The following is a 27,715-nucleotide window of genomic DNA, read 5'->3' as shown; positions in this document are numbered from 1 at the left end:
GAAATAAAAATGTGCTTCAGCAGCATATTAAACCTACCTTATCTGTGATTGTTGCTATGTATCTCATGCATTCTATATCGGAAGGGAATTGATTGACTTCCTTCACCAAATACTGAACAACTTTTACATGACCCTGGAAGAGGTATGACAAAAAGTTTAGAATAATTCTTAAATAAAAAGGGTGTTGAGTTTATCAACAAACAAATACAACATATTTAGGAATATATGGTGAACTGAGACATATCTCCTGAATTTAATTTGCCTACTTCCCAATGAATAGAGAATTGCTTTTGTAGAAAATCATTATCTCAGAATAAATCTATTAGTAAAATAAAAATTGATGTTGTGAAATAAAATCTCAATATAAAAGGAAAATTAGTCCTAAAACAAAGAGGATGTTCTAGATTTCAAAGCATTATTTTGCCTCTGTCTTACAAAACTAATGAAGGTGGACTGTCACATTTGTCTGAGTCCTCTGACTTGAAACTAAGTAAAACCCTTTCTAAATGTCATTATCAGGGGCTGGATGACCTGTAATCAGTTTTAAGTACATCTGTTTTAATATAACCAAATTCACCTAGTTCCACCTACTACTAAGACTCTAAAACATCTTTAAGAATTAGTTTGTGAAAAAAATCAGCAAAGTGGTTGCCTCTGGGGTAAAGAATTAACTGATCATGGGCATGAGGTAACTTCCTAGGACAATGCAAGTATTTCAGTCTTTATAGGGTGCAGGTTACATGAGAATATGCATGTGACTTAATGAGTTATCAAAAGTCATTATACTGGAGTTCCAGCTGTGGCACAATGGGATTGGCAATGCCTTTGCAGCACAAGGACACAGGTTCAATCCCTGGCCTGGCACAATGGGTTAAAGGATCAGGCACGTTGCAGCTATGGCTGGGATCTGATCCCCAGCCTGGGAACTCCATATGCCTCGGGGGCAGCCAAAAAAGAGAAAAACAAAAAACCAAAAGAACTCATTAAACTATGTACCTTAGATTTGTATGTTTGTACTAGGTATAAATTATACCTCAATTAAAAGGAAAGAAAAAAATTGGAAAAAAAAAAAAGGAGAAAATACTGGGAGTTCCCTCATGGCCCAGCAGGTTAATGATCTGGTGTTGTCGCTGCTGTGGCTCTGGTTACAGCTGTGGCACAGGTTTGATCCCTGGCCTGGGAACTTCTGCATGCTGTTAAATATTTTCTTTTTTTTTTCTTTTTTCTCTTGGCCATGCCCATGGCACATGGCAGTTCTCGGCACATTTTAGAAGAACTTGCGCCACAACCTATGCCACAGCTGCGGCAATGCTGGATCCTTAACCTGCTATGCCACAGGGGAACTCCCTAACATTTTCCTCTAAGACACATAACACTATTCTCATTCAATAGCTATTTACTGACCACCTAATATGTATCAGGCACTGTGCTGAACAACGGTACAAACAGTGGTGAAATATGAAAAAGAGAGTCATGAATCCTGGCTTTCATAGATCTTCCAGTCTAACTGGGGAGATGAGCATTAAAATAGTAAATACATGTTTGAATGTAAAATTACCAAATGAGATAAGGAAAATAATAATGTACTATAAAGGAGAAGAAGAGAACCTTAACAGATTGTGAGTTAGGAAAGGACTCTCGGAGAAGTGCTATTTAAGGAAGAGTAGACATTAGAGGAGAAGGAGAAGTGAGCCAGGTGAAGAGCGAGGGCGAGAACACTTCAGGAAAAAGGAACTAGTGAGCAAAGGGCTTCAAGCAGTTAAAAATTTAGTGCATTTTAGGCATTTGAAGTGTAGTTAGCAAAGGGGAAGGGTAGTAGCAATGACTGGTCCGAGGCTGACATAAGCATATGATGCAGGTCTTTGTAAGCCATGTTAAGCAGTTTATCGTTTATCACAATTGCAATGGGGAGGCTCCATAAAACACAGCAGATAAGTGAACCTTAATATATAGGAGGTATAATACATTTTTATGAGAGTCCACTTGTTTTTGTCCCTCTTTAGGTAGAGACAACATCCATCTGCATGTAATGTCTGTCCTTAAATCTCATGTTTTATGTACAACGGCCTAAATAGTCAAGATACAGGGAATTACCATACACCTCTTAGATTTGGCCACAAATAGGAAAGACAGCAGAGGTTTGCATATAGAAAAAGAGTCAATTCCTCAAGACCAATTTATCTTTCTCACATGATTTCAACTTGAACTTTAGAAATTTTTCTCCCCACATCAAGTTACCTTGCGAAATGCTGACATAAGAGGTGTGATTTTCCGGTTATCTGCTGCATCCACATCAGCACCTGCTCGCACTAGCAACTGTACCACATCAAAATGACCACCATTGGATGCCAACCAAAGGGGTGTGTTTCCCTTCTTGTTACGAACATCAATATGGGCTCCTCTATAAAACCAAAGGACGTTAATACAGTTTGTTCCTATGAGAAGAGGCCGACAATTTTATTAACTGTAAAGGCTCTGAAAAGTGAAAGGGATCATAGGAAATTCTCTAAAATTTACCCACCTATTAATTAGGAGCTCACAAAATTTGTAGTGACCTTTGTCTGCTGCTATTGTTAAAGCGGTATCTCTTGAGGAAGGCACAGGGGGAGCATTGACATCTGCTCCTTTATCTAGGAGAACTCTGCCCACCTCAGCATAGCCCCCAGAAGCAGCTTCCATCAAGGGGGTAAGACCAGTCTGTTTAAACCAAAAAATTATGTGAGTAAATTATACTCATTTCTTTAAAGGACTGAAACAACTGACTTATAAGTAGATTCTATTTCTGATTTTCTCTTATAAGAATATTAAGCACTATTCAGTTTTTTGGGGCCATGCCCACGGCATGTGGAAGTTCTTGGGCCAGTGATCAAACCTGTACCACAGTAGTGATCCAGGCTGCTGCAGGTGACAACGCCAGATCCTTAACCAACTGTGCCACAAGAGAACTCCAAGCAATATTCACTCTTTAACTTTATTAAATAGCAAGTGAAAATTATTAGATTCAGTTAAGACATGCTAGAATGAATTCACTTACACTGCCTCACGCTAAAAAAAAATTTCATAACATCTCTACTGTTACAAATTTACATGAGACAGTAATTTCTCTGCACAAGGGATAGCGATATTAAAACAAAAAGAAAACTAAATATGGCACAATATTCAATGGGAAAAACTTGTTTAGTACACACTCAATTTGGAGTTCTGGTTGTGGCCCAGCAGGTTAAGAACCCAACTAGTATCTATCTATGAGGATTCAGGTTCAATCCCTGGCTTTGCTCGGTGGGTTAAGGACTGGTGTGCCACAGGCGGCAGCACAGGTTGCATGTGTGGCTCAGATCCCATGTTGACACAGCTGTAGTGCAGGCCTGCAACCGCAGTACTAACTGGATCCCTAGCCAGGAACTTCCATATGCCGCATTTATGGCCCTAAACAGAAAAAAAGAAACAACAACAAAAAGAATATACTCTATCTGAGAATGCAGTTTGCTAAATAAGCCAGGATAAATTCTTTAAGTGCTACTCAAACTTTGGTAAAAGAGACTAAAATTTCATTTCATAAGTTTTATGTATGTGTCTTTGCTTATTAGTCTCCAACATTTTACCAAGAGATTTTTCCTACCAGTATCACTTCCAAAATTATACAGCTTTTTCTAAGACTCCTCATAGATAAATGGGCCACAGTAAATACATGTAATACAGAAAGATAAACTAGATAGCAAGAGAGGCTCATTTCTCTTTGTGTGATGAAATGTTTAAGAGAAAACTACACTTCATTTCTTTTCAAAAATTTTTTACTTTTTATTTTTTTAACTTTTAATTTATTTTTTAAATCTTTTTATAGCCCTGCCTGCAGCATATGGAAGTTTCCAGGGTAGGGGTTAAATCATGCCATCGCCACAGCAAACTGGATCTGAGCTGCATCTGCAGCTTACAACAATGTTGGATCCTTAACCCATTGAGTGAGGCCAAGGATTGAACTGGCATCCTAAAAGAGACAACATCGGGTCCTTAACCCACTAAACCACAAGGGGAACTCCCACTTCCTCATAAAAAAATATAAATATTGCTTTAAATTTTAAGTACAAACAATGGAGATTAGGAAAAAAATAGGAGGTTTTCATTCAAACATTTCTAATTTGAAATGAGTACCTGACTGACCATTGTCTGATTATAAAGAGCTATATTATAAGTTATATATTTCTAGGGCTCTAAGTATTTAATAGTCCTAAGGGGGGGAGAGAATCAAAACAGTGATATACTAACTCCTATTTTCTAAATGCCACATCATCATGAGATTGTCAGAATCTGTCATGGTTAGATTAGATTTTAGCTGTCTTATTTATTTATTTTTTGGCTGTGCCCAGGGCATGCAGAAGTTCCCAGGCCAGGGACTGAATCAGAGCCACAGCAGTGACAACACGAAATCCTTAACTGCTAGTCCACCAGGGGACACGGAGCAGTCTTAATTTTATAATGTATACAGTAATTTTTCATTTGAGGTTTTTACTAATGGTAAGCATATGCCTCACTAAAGGAGCTCTTTAAACATATACATAAAAGGGAGTTCCCATTGTGGCTCAGCAGGTTACGAACTCAACTAGTATCCATGCGGATGGGGGTATGATCCCTGGCCTCACTCAGTGGGTGTTAAGGATTTGACATTGCTGTGGGCTGTGGTGTAGGCCAGCAGCTGCAGCTCCAATTTGACTCCTAGGCTGGGAACTTCCATATGCTGCAGCTGTGGCCCTAAAAAAGGCAGGAAAAAAAAGTTGCAAACTGGAGGATTAATGAAAAGCCGCTCAAGCCTAATGTTGAAAAAAAAGTACTGATTCTGTTTTTCTTCACTGTCCTCAACAAAAATCCTGAATGGTGATAGTGTGTCACTGGCCACTGTAGAGCACTATTCTCCAGTCCTGCTCTGGGCTAACAGTTGAACTTCTGACAATTTACAAGAGCACTTTCAATCTGAGTTGAAGTGCTGTGCTCTTTCCACTGGAAATATATCTGAAGTAGTTGACAGTAATAAAATGCTTACCTTTGCCCTGTGTTCAACATTGGCTTTTCGGTCCAGAAGCAAACTCACTACTTCTGCCCGGCCTTGGAAACAGGCCAAAGTGAGAGCTGTGTTCCGGTTGGTCTCTATTTGGGCGTTAATGTCTGAACCCATATCAAGCAGCAGTTTCACTGCAGGAACATGTCCATTCATTGCAGCCAACATCAGGGGAGAAATACCTAGTTTACTCCCAGTCCTAAGAGGGGAAATGCGCTTAGAAAATTAAAATAATATGTTGCCTGTTGTTTTCTAAAAAGCGTAGCGAACATAAACGATAAAAAAGCTGCAGTAAAAAGAAAGGTTTCTACCACCAATGAATAGATTTTATTCGCTTAGACTAATTAGGAATAGGAAAATCTCAAAATTTAAAACACAATCCCTATTTAAAGTTCATAAATTTCCAACTACATATAACAAAGTGTTTTTAGAAATGAGACCCCTTTAAAAACAACCATGTTAGCTGAAATAAGCTTTGCTTATTTATAAGCACATTATAAGAATAGTCAGCCTTGCAACTTCACTACTGTCTTAATTAAAAATGGTATTTGTCCAAATATTTAGGAGAACACACTTAACTCCAAGGTAATGGTCTACTAATCATGAGTAATAAAAGGAAAAGGTGATAGATACCTTGAATTAATTTCTGCCCCAGCATTAAGCAGAATCTTAATGATGTTAACATATCCTCCAGATGCAGCTAGACTCAGTGGTGTATAATCAGACACGTTCCTATGCTCTTTATTTGCACCCCGAGCCAGCAGCAAGTCTACCACCTACGAAGTAAAACAGGAACAGAGAAATCTAGTTTTCACCAAGGGTCTGCCTTATAATGAAGCACAACAAAATGGAATCTATGACTTCCTTGTCTAAATATCTAACATTTTAACTAGAAAAATGAATTCAATTTAATATCAAGGAATTCATAGCTATGAAATCCCAATTATACGGAAATAACAAGATGTTATTCTTTCTACTCAATTATTATTATTATTTACTATTATTATTTTGGCTGTGCTTGCAACATGTGGAAGTTCCCAGGCTAGGGATCGAGCCTGAGCCACAGCAGTGACAATGCTGGATCCTTTAATCACTAGGCCGCCAGGGAACTCCTCTACTCAATTATTAAGTGATGAATTTGCATATCATATGCGTTGGGACTGTGCTTCATTCAGTCTCAATAAATGTAAAGATAAAGAGAATTTTTTTTTTTTTTTTTGCCTAAAATGTAAGAAACAGATTCCTTAAAAGGGCATTTACTATTCTCATTAAACTTAGTATATAGAACATGTCGAAATACATGCAAGTTTTATTCATGTAACTAAATTACTAGGCATATGCATATTCAAAATATAAGTAAAATGTTTATAAAATTAAAATGAACATACTTCCTGACGTCCACCAGAACATGCCAATGAAAGTGGAGTATCCTTAGTTCTCTCAGATTGTGCTTCTATATCGCCACCTTTATCTAAAAGGATTTCAACAACTCCAACATGCCCTGCTGTTGCTGCCAGGATCAGTGGTGTGAAACCTAAATCACAAAAGAAACACCTCAAACAAACGTGTGTTTTTTCCGTATTAAGCCACTGTTTTTAATTCTCTACTGCTTTAGTAAGAAAAGGACTTTAGGGCAGATACTTAAAACTGCTTTAAACCTTCGTATCTTAGTGACAAAACCCCGTAACACCTGATAAGAAGAAAATGCTAAGTCGAACAAATCTATAAAAGTTTATAATTATAATAAACTTGGCTACCTCTGCATGCTCTACTTTTGGATTGAGGAGAAAGCCAACCACAACTTGCTGTACTTCCCTGATGATCTACAGTCTAATTTTTGAAGAATAATTTGGCCCTGTAGAAATCTGGATAGTCCTAACTGAAACATGCTAACACATTTTTCACGAAGGTAAGTCTAGAAACACTTATTTACAGTGAAAAAATGAATTTTCTGATATACTCAGACTTTATTTCTGACTAGCATGTCTTACCTTTTTTGTCTCTGTGTTCAATTTTAGCATCTCGTGCAATGAGTACAGATACAAGTTCTTCATGGCCACCTGCACAAGCTAGTGTTAATGCTGTGTCATGATTGCTCTCGGTCTAGGAAAAGGGAAAAAAAAATCAGATTTTTTTGTTTATAGTGGGTTATCAGTTGAAGAGCAAGCAATATTTATTTTCACAATTAATGTACAATGGTTCTCTTCCTTTCCAAAGAAAATCAGAACGTGCAAAATAAATTCAAATAAAGCAGTCTACTCACATGTGCATCAATGTCAACTGAAGGGTACACAGAGGGAATAGACTGGGAAGCCACACTGCTTGGAGACTGTGAACAGGGTTCAGGAGTAAGACATTCTGTGGTCTGAGAAGAATTGTTCGAACCAGTGGGCACTCTGCTACTCACCGCTGAAAAACAACATTCATATTGCTGAATTCTACTTAAAAGAGTAACGCCATTTGTATACAGAAAAACATAGAGGACAGAAAATTCTATAGCAGTAATATAATGCAGCAGTTAAATCACAAGCTTTGGAGTCAGATGGACATATGTTTGAATCCCAGTTCCACCAATGACTTTCTGATCTTGGGCAAGTAACTTAACCTTTCTGAACTTCAATTTCCTTATATGTAAAATGAGGATGATAATTACAGTACCTGCCTTGTAAGGTTGTTGGAAAGACAACTTGAGATAACAAAGTAAAATACTGTGCATGGTACCTGATATTTAGTGCATATATAATGAATAGTACCCAATTTAAAAAAAAAGGAATTTTATATCATAGTTTGTAAAAGGCGATTAGGTAAAAATATCCTGAGGATAACACAAAATAAGAAAATAAAGAAAAAAGAAGAAAAAGCAGAAGAAGGGAAAGAACAAAGTAGACTATTTCTCACATAAATAGTATGTGTTTTTAAAATTCAGTATATATCCGGAAAATTTGCTAAAATCAATCAATGTCTGAAAATCAAACTATTTTAAAAACGAACATTGGAACTTTAATTTGAGGCCTCCAAATACAGCGTTAGAAAACTGAGTTAAATGAAATTACATTTTTATGTCTCTGCCTATCTCTTTTATTTCATAAGAGACGGCATTTGCCCCATAAAGGGGGAAATATGACCTACAGAGGGATGTTGGGAATCATCTGTGTGTTTGGTACATGGTAAGTGCCTAAGTATATATGTAATTATTAGATATTTTATAGGACTTTCAGTATCATCATTCAATGCATTGTAAAATAAAAACATTACAACTCAAGCAAGAAAGAAAAAACAATAATCATTAATAACCTAGGAAAGACAATAAAGCTTAAGCAATGGCAATAACATCCTCTTACCTACACTAAAAGTCAATAAAAAACACACAGGTCTTGGACTTCCCATTGTGGCTCAGCAGAAACGAATCTGACTAGCATCCATGAGGACACAGGTTTGATCCCTGGCCTCACTCAGTGGGTTAAGGATCCGGCGTTGCTGTGACCTGTGGTGTAGGTTGAAGACGCGGCTTGGATCTGACATGGCTGTGGCTGTGGAGCAGGCCAGTGGCTACAGCTCTGACTCGACCGCTAGCCTGGAAACCTCCCTATGCCATGGGTGTGGCCCTAAAAAGACAAAAACTTGAAATAACTAAATAAATAAAAGTAAAAACACAGAGGTCTTAAAGGAAAATGTCAACATTTCAAGGGTCAGAGAATGGTTCTCTCTCTAGAACTGTGATATACCCAGATCCCAACCAAGGGATACTGATTACAAGTGTGAATGACTAAGCATAGAAGGCTACTTCTTTAAATAACTCAGAAAAATTTTAAGAAAATCAGATATATTTCTACATGATCTGTCTGTATGTCAAGATAATAAAAAATTACCTTGACAATATGAATTTTTGCAGTTTCTGTCACCACAAAAATATACATACAAAGTTAACCATACAGTTACAAAGAGAAATGATTGTTATAAACATCTGTTTTGCCTATAACAACATTCACCATGAAAACAAAGCTTTAAAATTTTTTATTATAGACTGAATTAAAAGCAGATAGTATTTTGTTGTACCACTTCAAACAGCTGATATGTTTGGAAAATAGCTCCAGAAATAAGATACTAAACATTGCTATACAACACTTTTTTAATTGTTAAGATTTTAACAGTGGTCTCATAACTATTAACACATCTTACTAAATATTTTTCTATCATTATTAAATTTGTTTATTCATGTTCTCCCTTTTTGTTACTGTGAAAAATAGATATTCAAAAAATTTTAAATAGTTGCTTAGAGTGCTACGCCAGAATGCGAATATAAAAGATTTTTTTAAAGAGATGATTTAAAAAAAATACTTTTGTGTATTTAACAGTCCTATTACCGAAAAATGTATTGTTACATTGATTGCACCACAGTATCCTAAGAAACATGTTTTCCTCCTTGAAACAACAATGATCAGAAACATTCCAGAGAAATGACTTAAGTGAAACAGTCTATTTAACAGGATTAATTATAAATGAAAACTTCTAAAGATAAAGCAAGTAGCGAAGATTTTAAAAGCACATGTTGAATAAAGGTTTTATTAAGATAAAATTATACCAGAACGACAACAGTTTCATAAATCCTAAAACATTTCCTACATCTGAACAAAATGTCTCTGAAAATGATCAAATACCACCAAAGTCATTATATAATTCAAATTAAATTTATATACTATCTAAAATGGAGTTATAGAAGAACTAAATAAGTGCAGTATTTTACTTAATTCTTTTTGAAATTTAAGCTAGTTTTGTAGGCAATACAGAAGATAACAACACTTACTATATAAAAAAATCTCAGCTACTAGATTAACTGTTGTGAGGTCTTAAGAAATTAAATCACTATAAATTTTTTATATAATAGTAACTTTATTAAATAGCTCCATATAAATAACAATCTACAAAATATTAGAAGTTATTATTTAAAGATATTTTATTATAAGTATTTTTCCTAATATATTTTTCCTAATATAATTCCTGATATGTTTCCTAATTACTGTTTTACTCTTGAGCCTAAAATGACCTCCAAAGAACTACTTAAAATACTCTTGAGTTAGAATTTGTTTTAAGCAGTTCCCATTTTGTCTCAGTGTTAACGAACCCAACTAGTATCCATGAGGACTCGGGTTCAATCCCTGACCTCGCTCAGTGGGTTAAGAATCCTGCGTGCTGTGAGCCATGGTGTAGGTCACAGATGCAGTTCGGATCCTGCATTACTGTGTCTGTGTCACAGGCCAACAGTTGCAGCTCTGATTCAACCTCTAGCCTGGGGACTTTCATATGCTATAGGTGTGGTCCTAATAAGAAAAAAAAAAAAGAAGAATTTGTTTGGAGTCTATTAAATACCAACAATGTAACAATGTTCTAAACTCACAAAACCACATTAGACCTCACGTGAAAAAAAAAATCAAATCTTTTTTTTCCCCCCACACTTGCAGCATGCTCAAGTTCTAGGGCCAGGGATTGAACCTGTGCCACAGCCGCAGTCTGAGCACCCACGGTGACAACACTGGATCTTTAATCCACTGTGTCACCTTAACTCACTGCACATCAAAGCTTAATATAAAACTAATAAAGGAAATTTTTATTTAATAGAACTACTTAATCAATGTATTGCCCCCTCCCTTTTTTTTAGGGCCGTACTTGCGGCATACGGAAGTTCCCAGGCTAGGGATCGAATTGGAACTGTAGCTGCCAGCCTATACCACAGCCACAGGAACACATGATTCAAGCCAAGTCTGCAACCTACACTGCACAGTTCACACAACGTTGGATCCCTGACCAACGAGCGAGGCCAGGGATCGAATCCACATCCACATGGATACTAGCTGAATTCATTTCCTCTGTGCCACAATGGGAACCCCCTATTTAACAGAATTCAGAAGTCTAAGAAAATATTATCTTTAATATAAACTTGGAACTTCAAAAGAATCAGATGCATGCATACTATATCTAAGGTTCTTAAGTTTGGCTGAACTGAGTTTGAATCTTAATACTTACCAGCAACTTAATTTCCCTAGGCCTCAATTTTCAAAACAAAAACAGAGGTGGGAAATGGACTTATTTTATAGTATAACTATAAATAACCCATGAGATAATGTATGTAAGAGAATTTAGCACTGAGCTTGGTGCATGATAATTGCTCAATAAATGTAAACTAAGTGATACTAGTTGAATTTTAACCATGCTTCTTTATACACACATACATACACGCTTATGGATGCACCCCCGGCCTATGATGCAAGCTGAAGGATATTTATAAGTGTTCTTTCTCAAGCTGAGGAATTTGCCATCAGGAAATTAGGAAACAGAAGTAGGCATCATTCCTATTTTTCTGATTTAAAAAAAAAATTGTAATAGCAAACAATTCTTAGTTCAGATGTCTAAAACTAAGCTCTGAAAATAAAAGGCAATTTTTAAAAATTCAAAATATCTTTGAATTTTGAGTTTTGCCAAAAGCTTTTTCTTATATCCATGATTCTTCTTTTACCTACTTACTTTTTTTTTTTTTTTTTTGGTCTTTTTGCTATTTCTTGGGCCGCTCCCATGGCATATGGAGATTCCCAGGCTAGGGGTCTAATCGGAGCTGTAGCCACCAGCCTACACCAGAGCCACAGCAACTCGGGATCCGAGCCGCGTCTGCAACCTACACCACAGCTCACGGCAACGCCGGATCGTTAACCCACTGAGCAAGGGCAGGGACCGAACCCGCAACCTCATGGTTCCTAGTCGGATTCGTGAACCACTGCGCCACGACGGGAACTCCTGATTCTTCTTTTTTTTTGTAGTGAGTTTTGCCAAAAGCTTTTTCTTATATCCATGATTCTTCTTTTTTTTATGGCTGCACCCATGGTGCATGGAAGTTCCCAGGCCAAGGACTGAATCCAAGACACAGTTGCAACCTATGCCACAGGTGTGGCAACACCAGATCCTTTAACCCACTGCACAGGCCCAGAATGGAACCTGTACCTCAACAGCGATCCAAGCTGCTGCAGTCAGATTCTTAACCCGCTGCCCCATAGAGGGATCTCTCAAGCTTCTTTACATATTAAGAAAGAAAATTTTACTAGATGTTTCTAGAACTGCTCAACAAAGATATTTTGAATTTTTAAAAATTGCCTTTTATTTTCAGACCTTAGTTTTAGAATTTAGTCAAGAATTATTTGCTATTACAAATTTTTGGTTTTGTTTTTTTTTTTTTGCTTTTTAGGGCTGCACCCATGGCATATGGAGGTTCCCAGGCTAGGGGTCGAATTGGAGCTATAGCTGCCAGCCTACGCCACAGCCATAGCAATGTCAGATCCAAGCCATGTCTACGACCTACACCACAGCTCACAGCAATGCTGGATCCTTAACCCACTGAGTGAGGACAGGGATTGAACCTGCGTCTTCATGGATGCTAGTCAGATTCATTTCTGCTGAGCCACGACAGTAACTCCTTAAAATAATTTCTAAAAGCCTAACACTTACTTTTAGAAGAAAAGGACCTGAAGAACCATGCTTCCAATCAAGAGTATACATATATTCCATTTGGGAATATACCAAGTATAATACAAATAAGACTATATACTAAATGACTGTCAGCCCACTAATCAAGTTATGACACTAATAAATTATGCATCTAACCAATTCATTATCATGACAGCAATAAAAATACTTCTATATTTAAAGAGTAAGACATTTTTACATATAAATATTATCCAAGATGTAGAGTATCCCCTCTTTTATTAACTATGAGATGATAACTAGATTTAATTTTTGGTAAAATTAATTACATATTTGGCTTGATCTATAATTCTACTGGTGTAATAATAACATTTCATAATTATAGGTAAATACCTATTAGGTAAATACCTAATTCATCCTTATTTAATTTCTTTCACCTTGAGTTAAGAAATTAAAAGAAACTTATACTTAATAACATTTTCTTTTATTCTTTTTTAGAAAATTATTACTATTATTTTTTAGGGCTGCACCTGTGGCATGGAAGTTCCCAGGCTAGGGGTCAAATTGGAGCTGCAGCTGCTGGCCTACACCATAGCCACAGCAACACAGGGTCCAAGCCACATCTGTGACCTACACCGAAGCTTTGGCAATGCTGGATTCCTAACCACAGAGTAAGGCCAGGGATTAAACCTACATCCTTACAACACTATGTTGTGTTCTTAACCTGTTGAGCCACAATGGGGTACTCCAAAATAACATTTTAAAACTTTGAAATAACTCATCATTTTGAACAAAGAAAATCTAACTATTATTATATATTTTTAAATATAAACCTCGTAAAAATGAAGAAATTTTTCATGAAGATAATTTTTTTTTTTTTTAATTTCTTGGCCTCTCCTGTGGCATGTGGAAGTTCCCAGGCTAGGGATCAAACCCATGTACAGCATCAACCTGAGCTGCTGCAGTGACAATGCTGACTGGATATTTAACCCGCTGTGCCACAAGAGAACTCTCGTGAAGATGGTTTTTAATGGAATGACTGATTTATACATTAAATGTTACTAATAAAGAATATTGTACAAAATGGTGGGCCAACCAACACTAGGCATTAAAGTCTAACATAGAAATTAGGTTTTTGTTTTTTTTTTTTTTGTCTTTTTGCTATTTCTTGGGCCGCTCCCGCGGCATATGGAGATTCCCAGGCTAGGGGTCTAATCGGAGCCGTAGCCACCAGCCTACACCAGAGCCACAGCAACACGGGATCCGAGCCATGTCTGCAACCTACACCACAGCTCACGGCAACACCGGATCGTTAACCCACTGAGCAAGGGCAGGGATCAAACCCGCAACCTCATGGTTCCTAGTCAGATTCGTTAACCACTGAGCCACGACGGGAACTCCTAAATTTTATTCATTTATATTAACATTAAATATAATTAAAAGATTTCTAAACCAATTTTTTGAAGTTTCATGTGAACTTTATAAAAAGTCATTTCAAACTAACAAATACTTTAGTAAAATAAACAGAATTTGACCTCCTCTACAAGAAATATCCTTAAATATTACCATAAAGTTAACACCCACAAGTTCCCTTTAGGCTTGTTTCTACATTCTTTAAATAAAACAAACAAACAAATAAAATAAGGACAGCTCTTAAGTTCCAACAAACTATACTGATCAGTAACATAGGTAATATGGATTTCAGAAGTGCAAATTGAGTACTTAACTTTTTTTTTTTTTTTTTTGCCATTTCATGGGCCGCTCCCATGGCTTATGGAGGTTCCCTGGCTAGGGGCTGAATCGGAACTGTAGCCACCGGCCTACACCACAGCCACAGCAACGCGGGATCCTTAACCCACTGAGCAAGGCCAGGGATCAAACCCGCAACCTCATGGTTCCTAGTCGGATTCGTTAACCACTGAGCCACGACGGGAACTCCCAAATTGAGTACTTAATTAGGAACATTATATTAATAATTATAGAACTACTAATTCTTAAAAATGTTACCCCCCAGGTCACCAGTTTCACTTATCATAGTTTTCACCTCAATATCTGCTTTTGCCCAGAGTAAAAATTACAACTATAAATGGACAATAAGTGTTTATTCAAAATTTATAACTCTCAACGCTAACGGCACTAAGTTAATTTGTGTTAAGTGGCGGTGGGCAAAGATGTAAAAACCTAAATTAAAGAATAATGAATCTAACTCCTTAAAACATTTCCCAGCATTTTTATTTTCTTTATTGAAACTAAGACATTCCTCCTCTGCGCAGTGATACCTATTACATATCAGAGGAGCCTCGAAGGCAGTATTACAATTCTATAACCACTGGAAGTCATACACATGCCCAATAAAATTCCTGGATTATGTAATCTTATTCCACATTTTAAAGATTCAGTTAAGATTAGGAAGACTAAAAGCTCACAAAAGAAGAAAGGAAACTGGGATAGCATAATTGGGTTGGGAGGAGGGGAGGAGAATATGACAAGAAGAAACAGACAACAGTAAAGAAAAAAAATGTTGCAATCAAGAGACAGAGGACTGGCCTGCCTTTGAATATCACTCCAGCTACATCTTAGTTCTTGGTCTTCATCCACTGTCAACAGCCATTCTGGCTGCATCACTGAACTGGGCTCTCATGGAGGTGATACATTCACCAGCCATCTTTAGGAAGGTAAATGATTAATTGCACTGTTTTCCCACTGCTGCAAGGACAATGAAAGGGAAAGTAAACTTGTGTACCTTATTTCATATCTAGTTGTAATTTTCCACACAACAATAAACAGAAACATATACTTTAAGTTTATCAGGCCTGTCTCTTTTTGCGCTGTGTGTGTGGTGTCTGTATGTGTGCTTCACAGGACAGTTACTATAAAAATCCCAATCTCCAAATCATCATCAGGTTGACAGTAATTTCAATGTGCTTTAGATCTTCTAACCACAAGTTATTTTAACAATATGAAATGCTTATAGTTTTTTCTGAACATCTCTTTTATTTAGAAATATTTAAATTAATCTAATAAAATTATAAAGAAAAAGCAAAGAGATTTAGATTTCCAATTTCCAAACATGAAAATTCCTAGCAGGAAAATTAATTCTCTAATCTTATATGATTATTTCTAAAGCCTACGAAGAAATTCTACTTTGAGATCTCCCGCCCAAGATAGGGTGATTTTTATTTGAAAGGTCTAAAGTAAAGGATCATGGTAACTTTATGTCTTTAATTTTGCAAATAAAAAAAAAAAACAACAAGGAAAACATACTTTTGGGTGTTAGTGCTGTTGAGCTTAGTTAAATTCACTTCCAAAACATGTCAATAAATGAGTAATTTTACAAAGATTAATTCTAAAATAGAAAAGTACCAAGTTGGTGTTTTTGTAGGGTCGTGCAAAGAAGATGAGCACACAGATTAAAGAGAAATGATTACAAATATATTTCTTAACCCACCTGCTATCAGGTCATCAAGAGTGTCGGTAAGCGTCTGGGCTGGAGTTGCAACCATTAGTCCATCTGGTTCTTGAACTAACGGCCCCTGATCATGTCCAGTAAGAGCAATCTGAGGCTGTCCTATAATCTGATGATTACCTGATACTTTCTGGAGGTCAAGAGAATTTGTCCCATTAGAACCTAATTCACCGGTAAAGTTACACTGTGGAGATGACAAAGGTTGGACTGGGACAAAATCAATTTGTTCTGCCGATGCTGGAGGCTGGTGCTCATCGTCAACATCGTTATCTTTAAATAAGATTGTGTCAACCTGAGGTAACTCTGAGAAGTGATCCTCTGAGAGGCCACCATCTCCTTCCCCTTCTGGGAAGACTCCTCTATGAGAGCACTGCTGCTGCAGAGACACTGTGTCTTTCTGACCTTTGGTTTCCAAGTATTCTTTGGTAAATTGCTGCTGTGTTTTCATCTGCAACTGCCTCTCCACTTTCTGCAGTTCTTTCAGTATTTTCTTCTTCTTCTGGACTTGCTCTTCTCTGTTCTTTTTAAGTTCTTCTATCTTATCTTTGTTCAGAGGTTCACCTTGAATTAACTCCAGTGACTTAAGCTGTGCTTTTTCAATAGCACTAATTCTTTGTCCCAGTTCATTCAGTTTGCCTTCAGTCTCCTCTACTATGCACTCCAAAGGCTGGTAAGGGTGAAAAGGTGGCAGTACGTCCTGATCTGCTACCTGCAGGGAACTGGACTTCTGCTTGGATGTACCTAAGCACATGAAAAATGTTTGAAAATGTGCCATGGTAAAAAAAAAAAAAAAAAAAAAAAAAAAAACAAACAAACAAACGAAAAAAACCACCCCAACACAAAAACCAAAAAAACCCCAGCCCACCCTCCCCAACACCTCCCTCCCAAAACCCATACATAACTAATGCTGTAGAATGAATGTTCAAAGATTCGCAGACTAGATTACCATTATTAAAGATGAGACTCAGCTATTTTATGCAACACAAACAGGAATGTCGCCAATTTAAAAAATGTGACTTTTTAAATTTAAAAAATTTAATATTTAAGATCGGAGGATTTTTGGAAAATAAGACAGGGTAGGGAGAAAAGGAAATCGAAGAAGGAAGAATCTCAAAAAATCTGCTTATTAAATTGGACTTTTAAAAGAACATCACATCTAAAACAGTACTGGAATTCTCTGGTGGCCTATTGGGTTAAGGATCTGGTGTTCTCACTGCTGTGGCGCCGGTTCAATCCCTGGCCTAGGGAACTTCCACATGCCACGGGTGCAGCCAAAAAAAAAATCTAGAGCAGTATCAAAAGTGTTGAAGACACCATTAATGTTAGCTTACTGCCCAACTGTGGTTTGCACAATATTAACTCCAAGTACAGGTTATTTCAAGAAACTATAACTTAATCGGAGTTCCTGTTGTGGCACAACGGAAACAAATTCGACTAGGAACCATGCGGTTGCGGGTTCAATCCCTGGCCTTGCTCAGCAGGTTAAGGATCCGGCGTTGTCATGAGCTGTAGTATAGGATGCAGAGGAGGCTTGGATCTAGCATTGTTGTGGCTGTGGAGTAGGCCAGCAGCTGTAGCTCTGATTTGACCCCTAGCCTGGGAAACTCCATAAGCTGCAGGTGTGGCCCTAAAATGCAAAAGAAAAAAAAAGAAAAAGAAACTATAACTTACAGATCAAAGCAGTGAAAACTGGTTTAAAACTGTCAAAATGTTTCTTTTATTATATTAAAATATAATGTGAAATCAGGTTTTTAAAGATACAATAACCATCTACAAATTTTCATTGTCTTAAACACTTCTGTACCTGAACATGGTATTGAACATACTACAAAGGACAATTATTCTGAGTTTAAACAAACTCTTCACATAAAAGTTTATGAGAGAAAAAAATCAGAGTTCCTAAAGAGTATTACACATATTGATAGTGCATGTTAAAAATTAAGTAACTGCACATTAATTTAAGATCTTCATCTTTTTTTTTAGGTCCACACCCAAGGCATATTGAAGTTCCAAGGGGTTGAATTGGAGCTGTAGCTGCAGGTCTACGCCACAGTCACGGCAATATGGGATCTGAGCTGTGTGTGCGACCTACCCCACAGCTCACGGCAACGCCAGGTCCTTAACCCACTGAGTGAGGCCGCAGATGGAACCCGCATCCTCGTGGATACAAGTCAGCTTTGTTACCACTGAGCCACAACAGAAACTCCCATTAAGATTTCAGTCACACTTAACTCACTCCCCTCATGGCAAAATAACTATCAATATTAACAATACTAACATCTGCACATAAAAAATAGAGGAAATATATAATAACTACTTTGAGGCAAAGTCAAGGTTTAATCTTCTTGTTTAGGAACAAGTGGGACTATTCAACTTTTTGTTGCTAAAAAGGAACCAACTACTGACACATACTACAACATGGATGAACCCTGAAAACATAATGCCAAGTCAAAGAACCCAGACTTAAAAAGACCACATACTATTCAATTCCACTCATACCAAGTCTGTAGAGAAAAGGCAAACCTATAGAGACAGAAAGGAAAATAGTGGTTGCCTGGGTTACAGTGGTGAGAATGAGGACTGATCATAAACGGGTATGAGAGATCCTGATGGAGTGATGGAAATGTCCCAAAACTAGATGGTGGTGATGGTTACACAATCCCGTAAATTTACTAAAAGTTATTTAAATATCGTATATTTAAAGTGAGTGAATTTTATGGTATGTAAATTTCACAATAAGGCTGTTAAAAAAAAATGGGTTGAAAAGATACATGCACCCCTATCTTCAGAGCAGTACTATTTACAATAGTCAAGACATGGTAACAACTTAAATGCCCACTGGCAGATGAATGGATAAAGAAGATGCTTGTATATACAAACATATATACAATAGAATATTACTCAGCTATCAAAAAGAATGAAATAATGCCATTGGCAACAACATGGATGGACCTAGAGATTATCATATTAAGTGAAATAAGTCAGAAAGAGAAATACTATATGATATCATCTATATGTGGAATCGAAAATACAACACACATCAACATACCTATGAAACGAAAACAGACTCACACATGAAGAATAGACTTGTAGTTGCCCAGAGGGATGCAGGGACAGGGGAGGGAAGGATTAGGGGAGTTTGGGATTAGCAGAGGCAAACTATTATATATAGGATGGATAAACAACAAGATCCTACTACATAGCAAAGTATAATGGAAAAGAATAAGAAAAAGAATATATACATATGTATAACTAAATCACTTTGCTATACAGCAGAAATTAACAAATTATAAATCAACTATACTTCAATAATTTTTTTTTTTAAAACTGGGTGAAAAAATAGTTCTCTTAAGGACCATAGTCAATATATGTGAATAACACATGTAACTTAGGAGTTGTTAAAAATAAGCCCAACCAATGGATTCAAAATGATTCTCAGGTCCAAAGGAAAAAAGTAACCCATTAGATATTAAAATGCTCAGAACTCAAAGAGTTCTTAAAAGAGATTAATTTTTTTTTTTGCTAGAATAGAACTCAAAGCTACAGATCGCTCAAATATTTGCAACATGTTACTACCAAAAAAATCCAACAGTTTTCCCCCTAGATATTGTCTTTAGCAAGGTCAGACAACCACAGTTTCAAAATCACTGCAATTACTTTAAGAGGCTCAGTTATTCTTTAAAGGCAATATTCAGCAAAATGTATTATCCACTTTCAATATTATACTTTTACCTAAGCAAAATGATGGGAACGGATTCTATCTTTTTAGCACAAAAGCCATTGTGAAATAATTTTATAACCATTTTTGTAAGATCATATAGGAACCTGTGGTTTGATTTACATATTCAAAGTACCTAATAATAATCAGTGGTAAAAAAAGGGAATTGAACTGCCACACATGGCAATGTATAAATCTACCAGCCCAGCAAGGCAATTTTCAGTCATGTAATACATTCAGTAACATTAGCAAAGTAAATTAAGAAGTTCTGCAAAGAGTGAATGCTCTTTTCTTTTTTTCGGGCCACACCCACAACACATGGAAGTTCCCAGGCTAGAGGTTCTATCAGAGCTGCAGCTGCCCGTTTATGCCACAGCCACAGCAATGCTAGATGCGAGCCTCCTCTGCAACTTACACCACAGCTCATGGCAATGCCAGATCCTCAACCTACTGCAAGGGGGCAGGGGTCGAATCTGTATCTTCAAGGATACTAGTTGGTTCATTAATGCTGAGCCACGACAGGAACTCCTGGCCTTATCTTTTTTTTTTTTTTTTTGGGGGGGGGGGTCTTTTTAGGTCCACAGCTGTGGAATATGGATACTAGCCAGATTTGTTTCCGCTGAGCCATGATGGGAACTCCCTGGTCTTATCTCTTAATAAATAGAATATAAGAAGCTTAGAGCACAAGATTATTAAGAATAACTTATGTAACTAAACATATGGATGAAAAGCCCAAAATACATGTAGCAAGAAAAAGAGAGGATGGTGAAAGTAATGCACAAAAAGCAGTTCTTCCCAAAACAGCCAATGACTGAGTATCTGTAACCATGGAGTTAGTGGGACTGCCTAGATACACACCAAAGCTCTAGGACAAGCTATAGCATCATGAATAAGCCATGTTGGTGAAAAACAACTATCACCTAATTATTCCTAGAAGCTGAAGCAGCAACTTCAATTTTGGGGGAAAGTAGAGAATGTTAACAAGTGTTCATTTAGCAACACAATTTTCAGTAGGTAGGAAGGTAGTAGTATAAGATGCCAGAAAATGAGTTCCTTCTCCCTCAAATCTCTCCCACTGTCAGATACAAGTAAATAAATCTACTCATTGATAGCAGTGAGTGCTATTGTAAAGCACTGTTTCGGAACACAGGCAGAGTTACCATCTCATCTCTTTGGTTTGGTTTCTACCCTATTTCCTCAACTTTTACTTTTTCTACATTAATTAAAAGAGTCTGTAATAAAAAATGATGAGAATGAGGTGGACATATACTTGTCAAATATTTAGTTTATTACTGAAATGAGTTTAATTCTATCAATCATTTTTGTGCCTAAAACAATTAGTCAGCTGGGCCACAGAAAAAAAATGGGCAAAGGAAAATAATGCATGATATGTAACTGGATCTATGTTTAACAAATGTGTCCAAAATTAGAGCATCTGTGTTACATGCTAGCAGGTTAAATCAACCTTTTGCCTTTTACTGTAGGCAGTCATATACTACAAGACATTATTAAATTTGTGCATATGTAAATCCACATAAGCATGACTACAAAAATGGAAATCTATTAAACTAGAGAATATTAGACTAAAATTTCCAGAGGAATACTCAACCTCATTCACCATACATATAATTTTTCTATACAATTTTAATGACGATATAAAAATTAGAACTTTTCATGTTACCTACTTCAATAAACAACTCTGGGATATCAAGCAGCATGTTAATTCTTAACTTTGTTTTGTTTTTTTTTGGGGGGGGGAAACAGCTGCATTTGTGGCATATGGAAATTCCTGGGCCAGGGATTGAACCCATGCCACAGCAGCAACCCAAGGTGCTGCAGTGACAATGCCAGATCCTGAACCCATTGCACCACAAGGGAACTCCAATATTTTTTTTTTGTCTTTGTTGTTGTTGTTGTTATTATTGCTGTTGTTGTTGTTGCTATTTCTTGGGCCGCTCCAGCAGCATATGGAGGTTCCCAGGCTAGGGGTCGAATTGGAGCTGTAGCCACCGGCCTACGCCAGAGCCACAGCAACGCGGGATCCGAGCCGCGTCTGCAACCTACACCACAGCTCACGGCAACGGCAACGCCGGATCGTTAACCCACTGAGCAAGGGCAGGGACCGAACCCGCAACCTCATGGTTCCTAGTCGGATTCGTTAACCACTGCGCCACGACGGGAACTCCCAATATTTCTTTTTTCAATCTTTTCCCCACTAGTCTAGAATACTACTTCTTAAATTTTTAAACATCCTCTTTAATCACAATGTTGCTCTCCTTAAAAATTCTTAAAAATTTTCTTTTGCCTTCAGAATAATCTATATTCTTAGCCTGGAATTCAGTTTAATTTATTCAACAAATGTTTAACATCTAGTACAAGCAAGGCATAGTGGACCATACAAAGACGAGCAACATAAACCTTGACCTCAAGGAGCTTACAGTCTAAAAAGGGAGATAAAGGTGTAAAATCCAAATAAATGGATAAAGCCAAGCATCAGCAGGTTTGGAAATGGGATGGAGGTGTATTAGATAGTAACACTTATATATCACTGGTGGGAGTGTCAATTGCTGTAGCTGTTCTAGGCAGTGAATTTATAGTACTTTGTAAGATAATCATTAAGCATTCCTACGACAGGTAATTCTGCTCCTGAGTTTGTCCCAAAGAAATTCTCACACAGATCCATAAGGGTACTGTACCAGAATTTTCATCACAGCATTATCTGTGGTGGTGGGGAATGAGAGGCAATCTGGGTACCCATCACTGGGAGAAATAACAAGAGAAAAACAGAAGGTATACTGAGTGAAACACTACGCTGCAGGCAGAAACAATCTAGAGGTAGACACATGAATAGATCTTAAAAACAGTGTTGAGTGAAAAAAATAAAAAAACAAGACAGATCTATAACACTGTGTAAATTAAAAATAAGTATTTTATAAGAACTTGTAAGAACAAAACAATCTGTAAATCAAACACAGTAGAATGACTGCCTGCCTAAGGGGCAGCATGGGTATGGAAAGAGGAACCAAAGGGAATAAAGTAAAACACGAAAGAAGCCAAAGTACCAGGAGTCGAGTGTGTTTAACTCAGCTTTCTGCACTTGAAGTCCAAAAGGGAGGTCAAGGTGCAGGAGTGGCCAGAGCCAGAAGGAAAACCCAATAAAGTGCTATAGGAGTTCAGAGAAAAGAAATGACTCCTCAAGAAGGCTTAATGTGCACACAACAGATGTGTATTATTTACCATGATATCATTCGAATGCTTTGCAATGGATTAGCTGGTTCTAAGCTATCCAACCGCAGAGAGTAATCATGAATCCTTCTATATTAGGATCTCTATAGGATCAACTACAGCAACTAAGTTAGCTGCAACAAGTGGCTTGCTTCAATCTACAAATTTATTTACAAAATTAAATTTGGAAAGATAAGGGTATTATATATATATCTTTTCCCATTTTAATATTCACAACTATAGATAATAAATAATGTGAGAAAACTGAGCTTATCATTATTACCTCGTTTCACATTTTGTTTATAGAGGCAATTCTGAGGCTTCTGTGAGATGCCACCTAGGATCTCAAATCCTTGAAAACTGACAATAGATAAGTGAGATCAGTTGCCTAAATCAGGAGAATGTGAGTCAAGATGGATGAAGCTTGGATGAATGGTGAAAATGGGTCATGAAAGAATATCTGAGTAGGATATATAAACACCTGGGTAAGATTTACAGATGTGAACATATTTTAAAAGGATGCAGATATGAACAAAAAGACTCAGATAGGAGTAAAATGTTATAACCTTGACAAGATGATTGCGAGAAGAGGAAAAGAAGTGAGTCCTAGAGAATAAGAATCCTTCCTCCATGCCTAGCCACATATGCAACACAGATATAACCTATGGACTTAGGAGGGTCGAACAGCAATTTCCTCATTCAAAGGAATTTTAGAGACATAAATGAGAAATTTTGAGAAGAAAAAGCCACTTTAAGGAGAAAATAACATATATTTTTAATAATTTAAGATTGGTTTTTCTGTCTAACCAGGTGACTTAATAAGCACTCCTACATAATGACCTAATTTTTCCTAATTTATACTGATACACTATCCTATGATGCACACGAGTTATGCCAACATGACATCTTAACACAAAGCATTATCATAGCTTGATCCTGTATAAACAAATGCTGGGTTGGCAATGCCACCTGGCAGCTGGCAACAGCAAGTACCCAAGTGTCTAGATTCAAGTGTTTATTTTTTCCTTCCCTAATAATTTAGTAAAATGAAAGACTCCTTTAATGCTTAGCTCATTTTGATACTATTCAGTAAGTAGTAAAACATCAAAGTGAAAATAAGTAGATACTCTGTAGATACTCAGTATGAGAATCTATTTTGTAAACAAAAATATGATTACTCACTTGAGTATCAACTTAAAAAATCACTACACAAACATTTCAGTTAACTTACATGTTAAATATAAATTTAAAATGTTTTACTCCCTTTGTGTACATATTCCATGTCCTTCCTAGCTTCTTTTTTTAAGCTTTTCTGTTTGTTTGTTTGTTTATTTATTTTTGCTTTTAGGGCCGCACCCATGGCATATCCAAGTTCCCACGCTAAGGGTGGAATCGGAGCTACAGCTGTCAGGTCAGCCTACACCACAGCTCACGACAACGCCAGATCCTCAACCCACTGAACAAAGCCAGGGATTGAACCTGCAATCTCATAGTTCCTCATCGGATTCGTTAACCACTGAGCCACGATGGGAACTCCTAAATATATTTTTTAAATGATTACTTATTTAGTACTGAATTTCTCTAGCCAAAGTTACTGCAGTTCTCCATAGGGTATAGCCAAACAAAAAACCCCACAAAAACAGAGGCATTTAGCTTTAAATATTTTACTGAAGGCTATCAGCTGGTTAGGATGCTCAGATTCCTTAATAAGTACATACTTAATTTGTTCTATATGTTAAGACTAAAAACGGCAGTGTTCCTTTTCTGAAAAGTTTGAATAGCTAGATATCCAATGGAAAACTCCTAGAATTAGCCTAAGTTAGAGAAACTACAGGTATTTTATCTTTGAAATTAATGCTTGAAATGAAGTAATGCTTGGTAAAGGCCCACAACACTCTAAATTACTAATATTGTCATTAATTTGAAAGAAGCTTCTGTTTGCTGCTAAAACAGTCACTCCTTACCAGCTTTACTTAAAGCTGTATTAAAGATACTAATAAATACTTATACACTTCATTGTGATTTCAAAAAAACAGGATTTGATTATCATATAATGAATGAAATACGCTCATGAATTTGTTTTATATATAATAGGTTTTAATACTTTTCATATCACCTATTTTCTTTATTTCAGAGAACCTAGATATGACAACCATACATGATTATGAAGTTAAGTTACTTTACAAATGAAAAGACAGCAGAAAAATAATAGCGCTCATAAACTTGGGTCCTTTAAACAGGAATATACTGCTCTTTGACATTTACTTGGATAGTATTCATATACTTTTTAATAGTTATTTGTCTGTGTTTGTGTATCGATAAATGCTAACCCATAAATTCAACAATGCTACTAAGACTTAACTAGACAGCAAAGATATATTTTCATTCTTCATATTTTACTACTGTTTAGCTAAAGAACTGTGAAATGAAAAATGAATGCCTGATAAATTTTTACTATTTTAATACAATGGAGAACTTCGTATGCTCAAGTATTTTTGTCTGTGCCAGATAAAAACTACACCTAGCAGTACGTTAACACTTTGAGAAATCACTTTTCTTAGTGCTTATATCTTTTCTATTTTAAATAGTATGTAAGACAACTAGCATTTGTTAGAATTACCTACCTCAATTCTGGTCACACGGTAACTGTGCACCTTTATGAAGCCATACATTAGGTGATAAAATACCCATTTTAAGGAAAATAATTCAATAACTAACCTTTCTGTACTCCTAAAATGGCAGAAGAGTTTTCCTGTGAAGTTCTGTCAGGTTCCTGGGGAGGTACAACCATGGCAAGTGTATGCATTGGTACACGTGGAACCTATAAAGTCAACTCAGAAAAAAATATTCTCAGACCGAAAAATAAAAAATCCGTAAAACAGAAATCCTGTTTTAGATTTTCTTCGTATACCATCAAATTCACCTTTATTTTTTTTTTTGCTTTTTGTCTTTTCTATGGCCACACCCTTAGCATAAGGAGGTTCCCAGGCTAGGAGTTGAAGTGGAGCTGTAGCCGCCGGCCTACACCACAGCCACAGCAATGATCTGAGCCATGTCTGTGACCTACACCACAGATCATGGTGTTGCCAGATCCTTAACCCACTGAGCAAGGCCAGGGATTGAACCCGCAACCCCATGGTTCCTAGTCGGATTTGTTAAATAATGAGCCACAACGGGAACTACAAATTCACTTTTTTGTTTCTATAAAAGAAGCAACAGCAGCAGCAACAGCAGCAGCAGTAGCATTCAGCAAGGAATAATTTCTGATTATACTGATTGAGCAAATTCAGGTAATCAACAAATGGTCAATGATTTATACTAAATGGAATATTACTCTTTTGTTAAGGAAAGCTGTTGGTTTCAATTATAGCTCGGAGTACAAGCCACATATTCAACTGGCCAATATACACTTACTCAAATTTTATATGGTCAAAAGAAAAAGAAACCAATATATTTCCCAAATTGGTGTATTTTAAGAGTTCTCAGGATAACTTTGTAAAAAAGAATTTAAGATTTCACTGAACTATGTATACTTAGTATACTTTATATTCTTTCCATGTTTTTAGAGATTAAAAATTACTTTTAATTCATTCATTAAAAACACACAATCGGAGTTCCCATCGTGGCGCAGTGGTTAACGAATCCGACTAGGAACCATGAGGTTGCGGGTTTGGTCCCTGCCCTTGCTCAGTGGGTTAACGATCTGGCGTTGCCGTGAGCTGTGGTGTAGGTTGCAGACACGGCTCGGATCCCGCATTGCTATGGCTCTGGCATAGGCCGGTGGCTACAGCTCCGATTGGACCCCTAGCCTGGGAACCTCCATATGCCGCAGGAGCGGCCCAAAGAAATAGCAAAAAAAGACAAAAAAACAAAACAAAACAAAACAAAACAAACACACAATCTTGGAGTTCCCATTGCAGCTCAGCGGTAATGAACCCAACTAGTATCCATGAAGATGTGGGTTCCATCTCTGGCCTCACTCAGTGGGTTAAGGATCTGGTGTTGCCATGAGCTGTAGTGTAGGTTGCAGACGTGACTAGGATCTGGCGTTGCTGTGGCTGTGGTGTAGGCTGGCAGCTGCAGCTCTGATTTGACCTTTAGCCTGGGAACTTCGCAGGTGTGGCCCTAAAAAGTAAAAGCAAAACAAAACACAACAAAAAACACACCATCCTAAAGACCTGGTTGTAATAAGAGGGTAACTTGGAATATTTATATCTATACTTGGTATTGTGTTTTTTTTTTTAGAAACACTAAAAAACTCTTTAAAACCCCACTTACTACTTTCAGTAAATAAGATAATTAAAAATTTTTCCATGGACTTTTGAAAGAAAAACTTAATTTAGGACCAGGTTTATCTGAATTTTAAAAGAGAAATCAGCTCCTTTTGCTTAAGACTAATGTTAAACAAAAACTCCCAATTGTAAGAATATTTGTACAAATAAACGACACTTTATATTACCTGAGATTGATCTTGGGAAGGTGGGGTGAGCTGAGATACCTCTGTGGTAGGAACTGACAGAACATTGTTTGGATAATCCAATAGGTAAGAAACAACGTTAGTATGGCCACCTTTTGCAGCTTCAATGAGCATTGTTGAGCCATCCTGGGAAAAGAATGACATCATAATTAATTAACTCTAAATTTGATTACTATATACATTTAGTTTCTTAGCAGTTGATATAAAATTCAAACCTCATGTAAACAGTAATGAATATTAGTAAAAATATTAAGCACTAAAATATCTGAAATGTATTTCAATGATTATATATATAATTTACTTCTTTTGCAG

The 27,715-nt window shown here is 36.8% G+C and overlaps 1 protein-coding gene across 11 annotated transcripts in view; it reads right to left on the bottom strand.

The window, feature by feature from the left end:
• ANKHD1 (ankyrin repeat and KH domain containing 1) overlaps positions 1-27,715 on the bottom strand; it is a 138,347-nt gene that overhangs the window by 30,969 nt on the left and 79,663 nt on the right. For 8 of the 11 annotated variants that reach the window (XM_047778815.1, XM_047778806.1, XM_047778809.1 and 5 more), the window contains 11 exons: positions 27,386-27,529; positions 25,645-25,747; positions 15,966-16,724; positions 7,314-7,459; positions 7,042-7,153; positions 6,439-6,584; positions 5,684-5,826; positions 5,036-5,249; positions 2,522-2,697; positions 2,239-2,401; positions 38-133 (listed from right to left, as the gene is read on the bottom strand). In XM_047778815.1, the coding sequence (XP_047634771.1) occupies positions 38-133; positions 2,239-2,401; positions 2,522-2,697; positions 5,036-5,249; positions 5,684-5,826; positions 6,439-6,584; positions 7,042-7,153; positions 7,314-7,459; positions 15,966-16,724; positions 25,645-25,747; positions 27,386-27,529 (2,202 nt within the window). The remainder of the gene's footprint in view (positions 1-37; positions 134-2,238; positions 2,402-2,521; positions 2,698-5,035; positions 5,250-5,683; positions 5,827-6,438; positions 6,585-7,041; positions 7,154-7,313; positions 7,460-15,965; positions 16,725-25,644; positions 25,748-27,385; positions 27,530-27,715) is intronic. The other 3 variants (XM_047778807.1, XM_047778816.1, XM_047778817.1) reach the window with 3 other exon arrangements.

Source organism: Phacochoerus africanus, chromosome 4 (assembly GCF_016906955.1).
Source record: "Phacochoerus africanus isolate WHEZ1 chromosome 4, ROS_Pafr_v1, whole genome shotgun sequence".
NCBI classification, from domain to species: Eukaryota; Metazoa; Chordata; class Mammalia; order Artiodactyla; family Suidae; genus Phacochoerus; species Phacochoerus africanus.
This window is presented reverse-complemented; position numbering and strand designations above follow the sequence as displayed.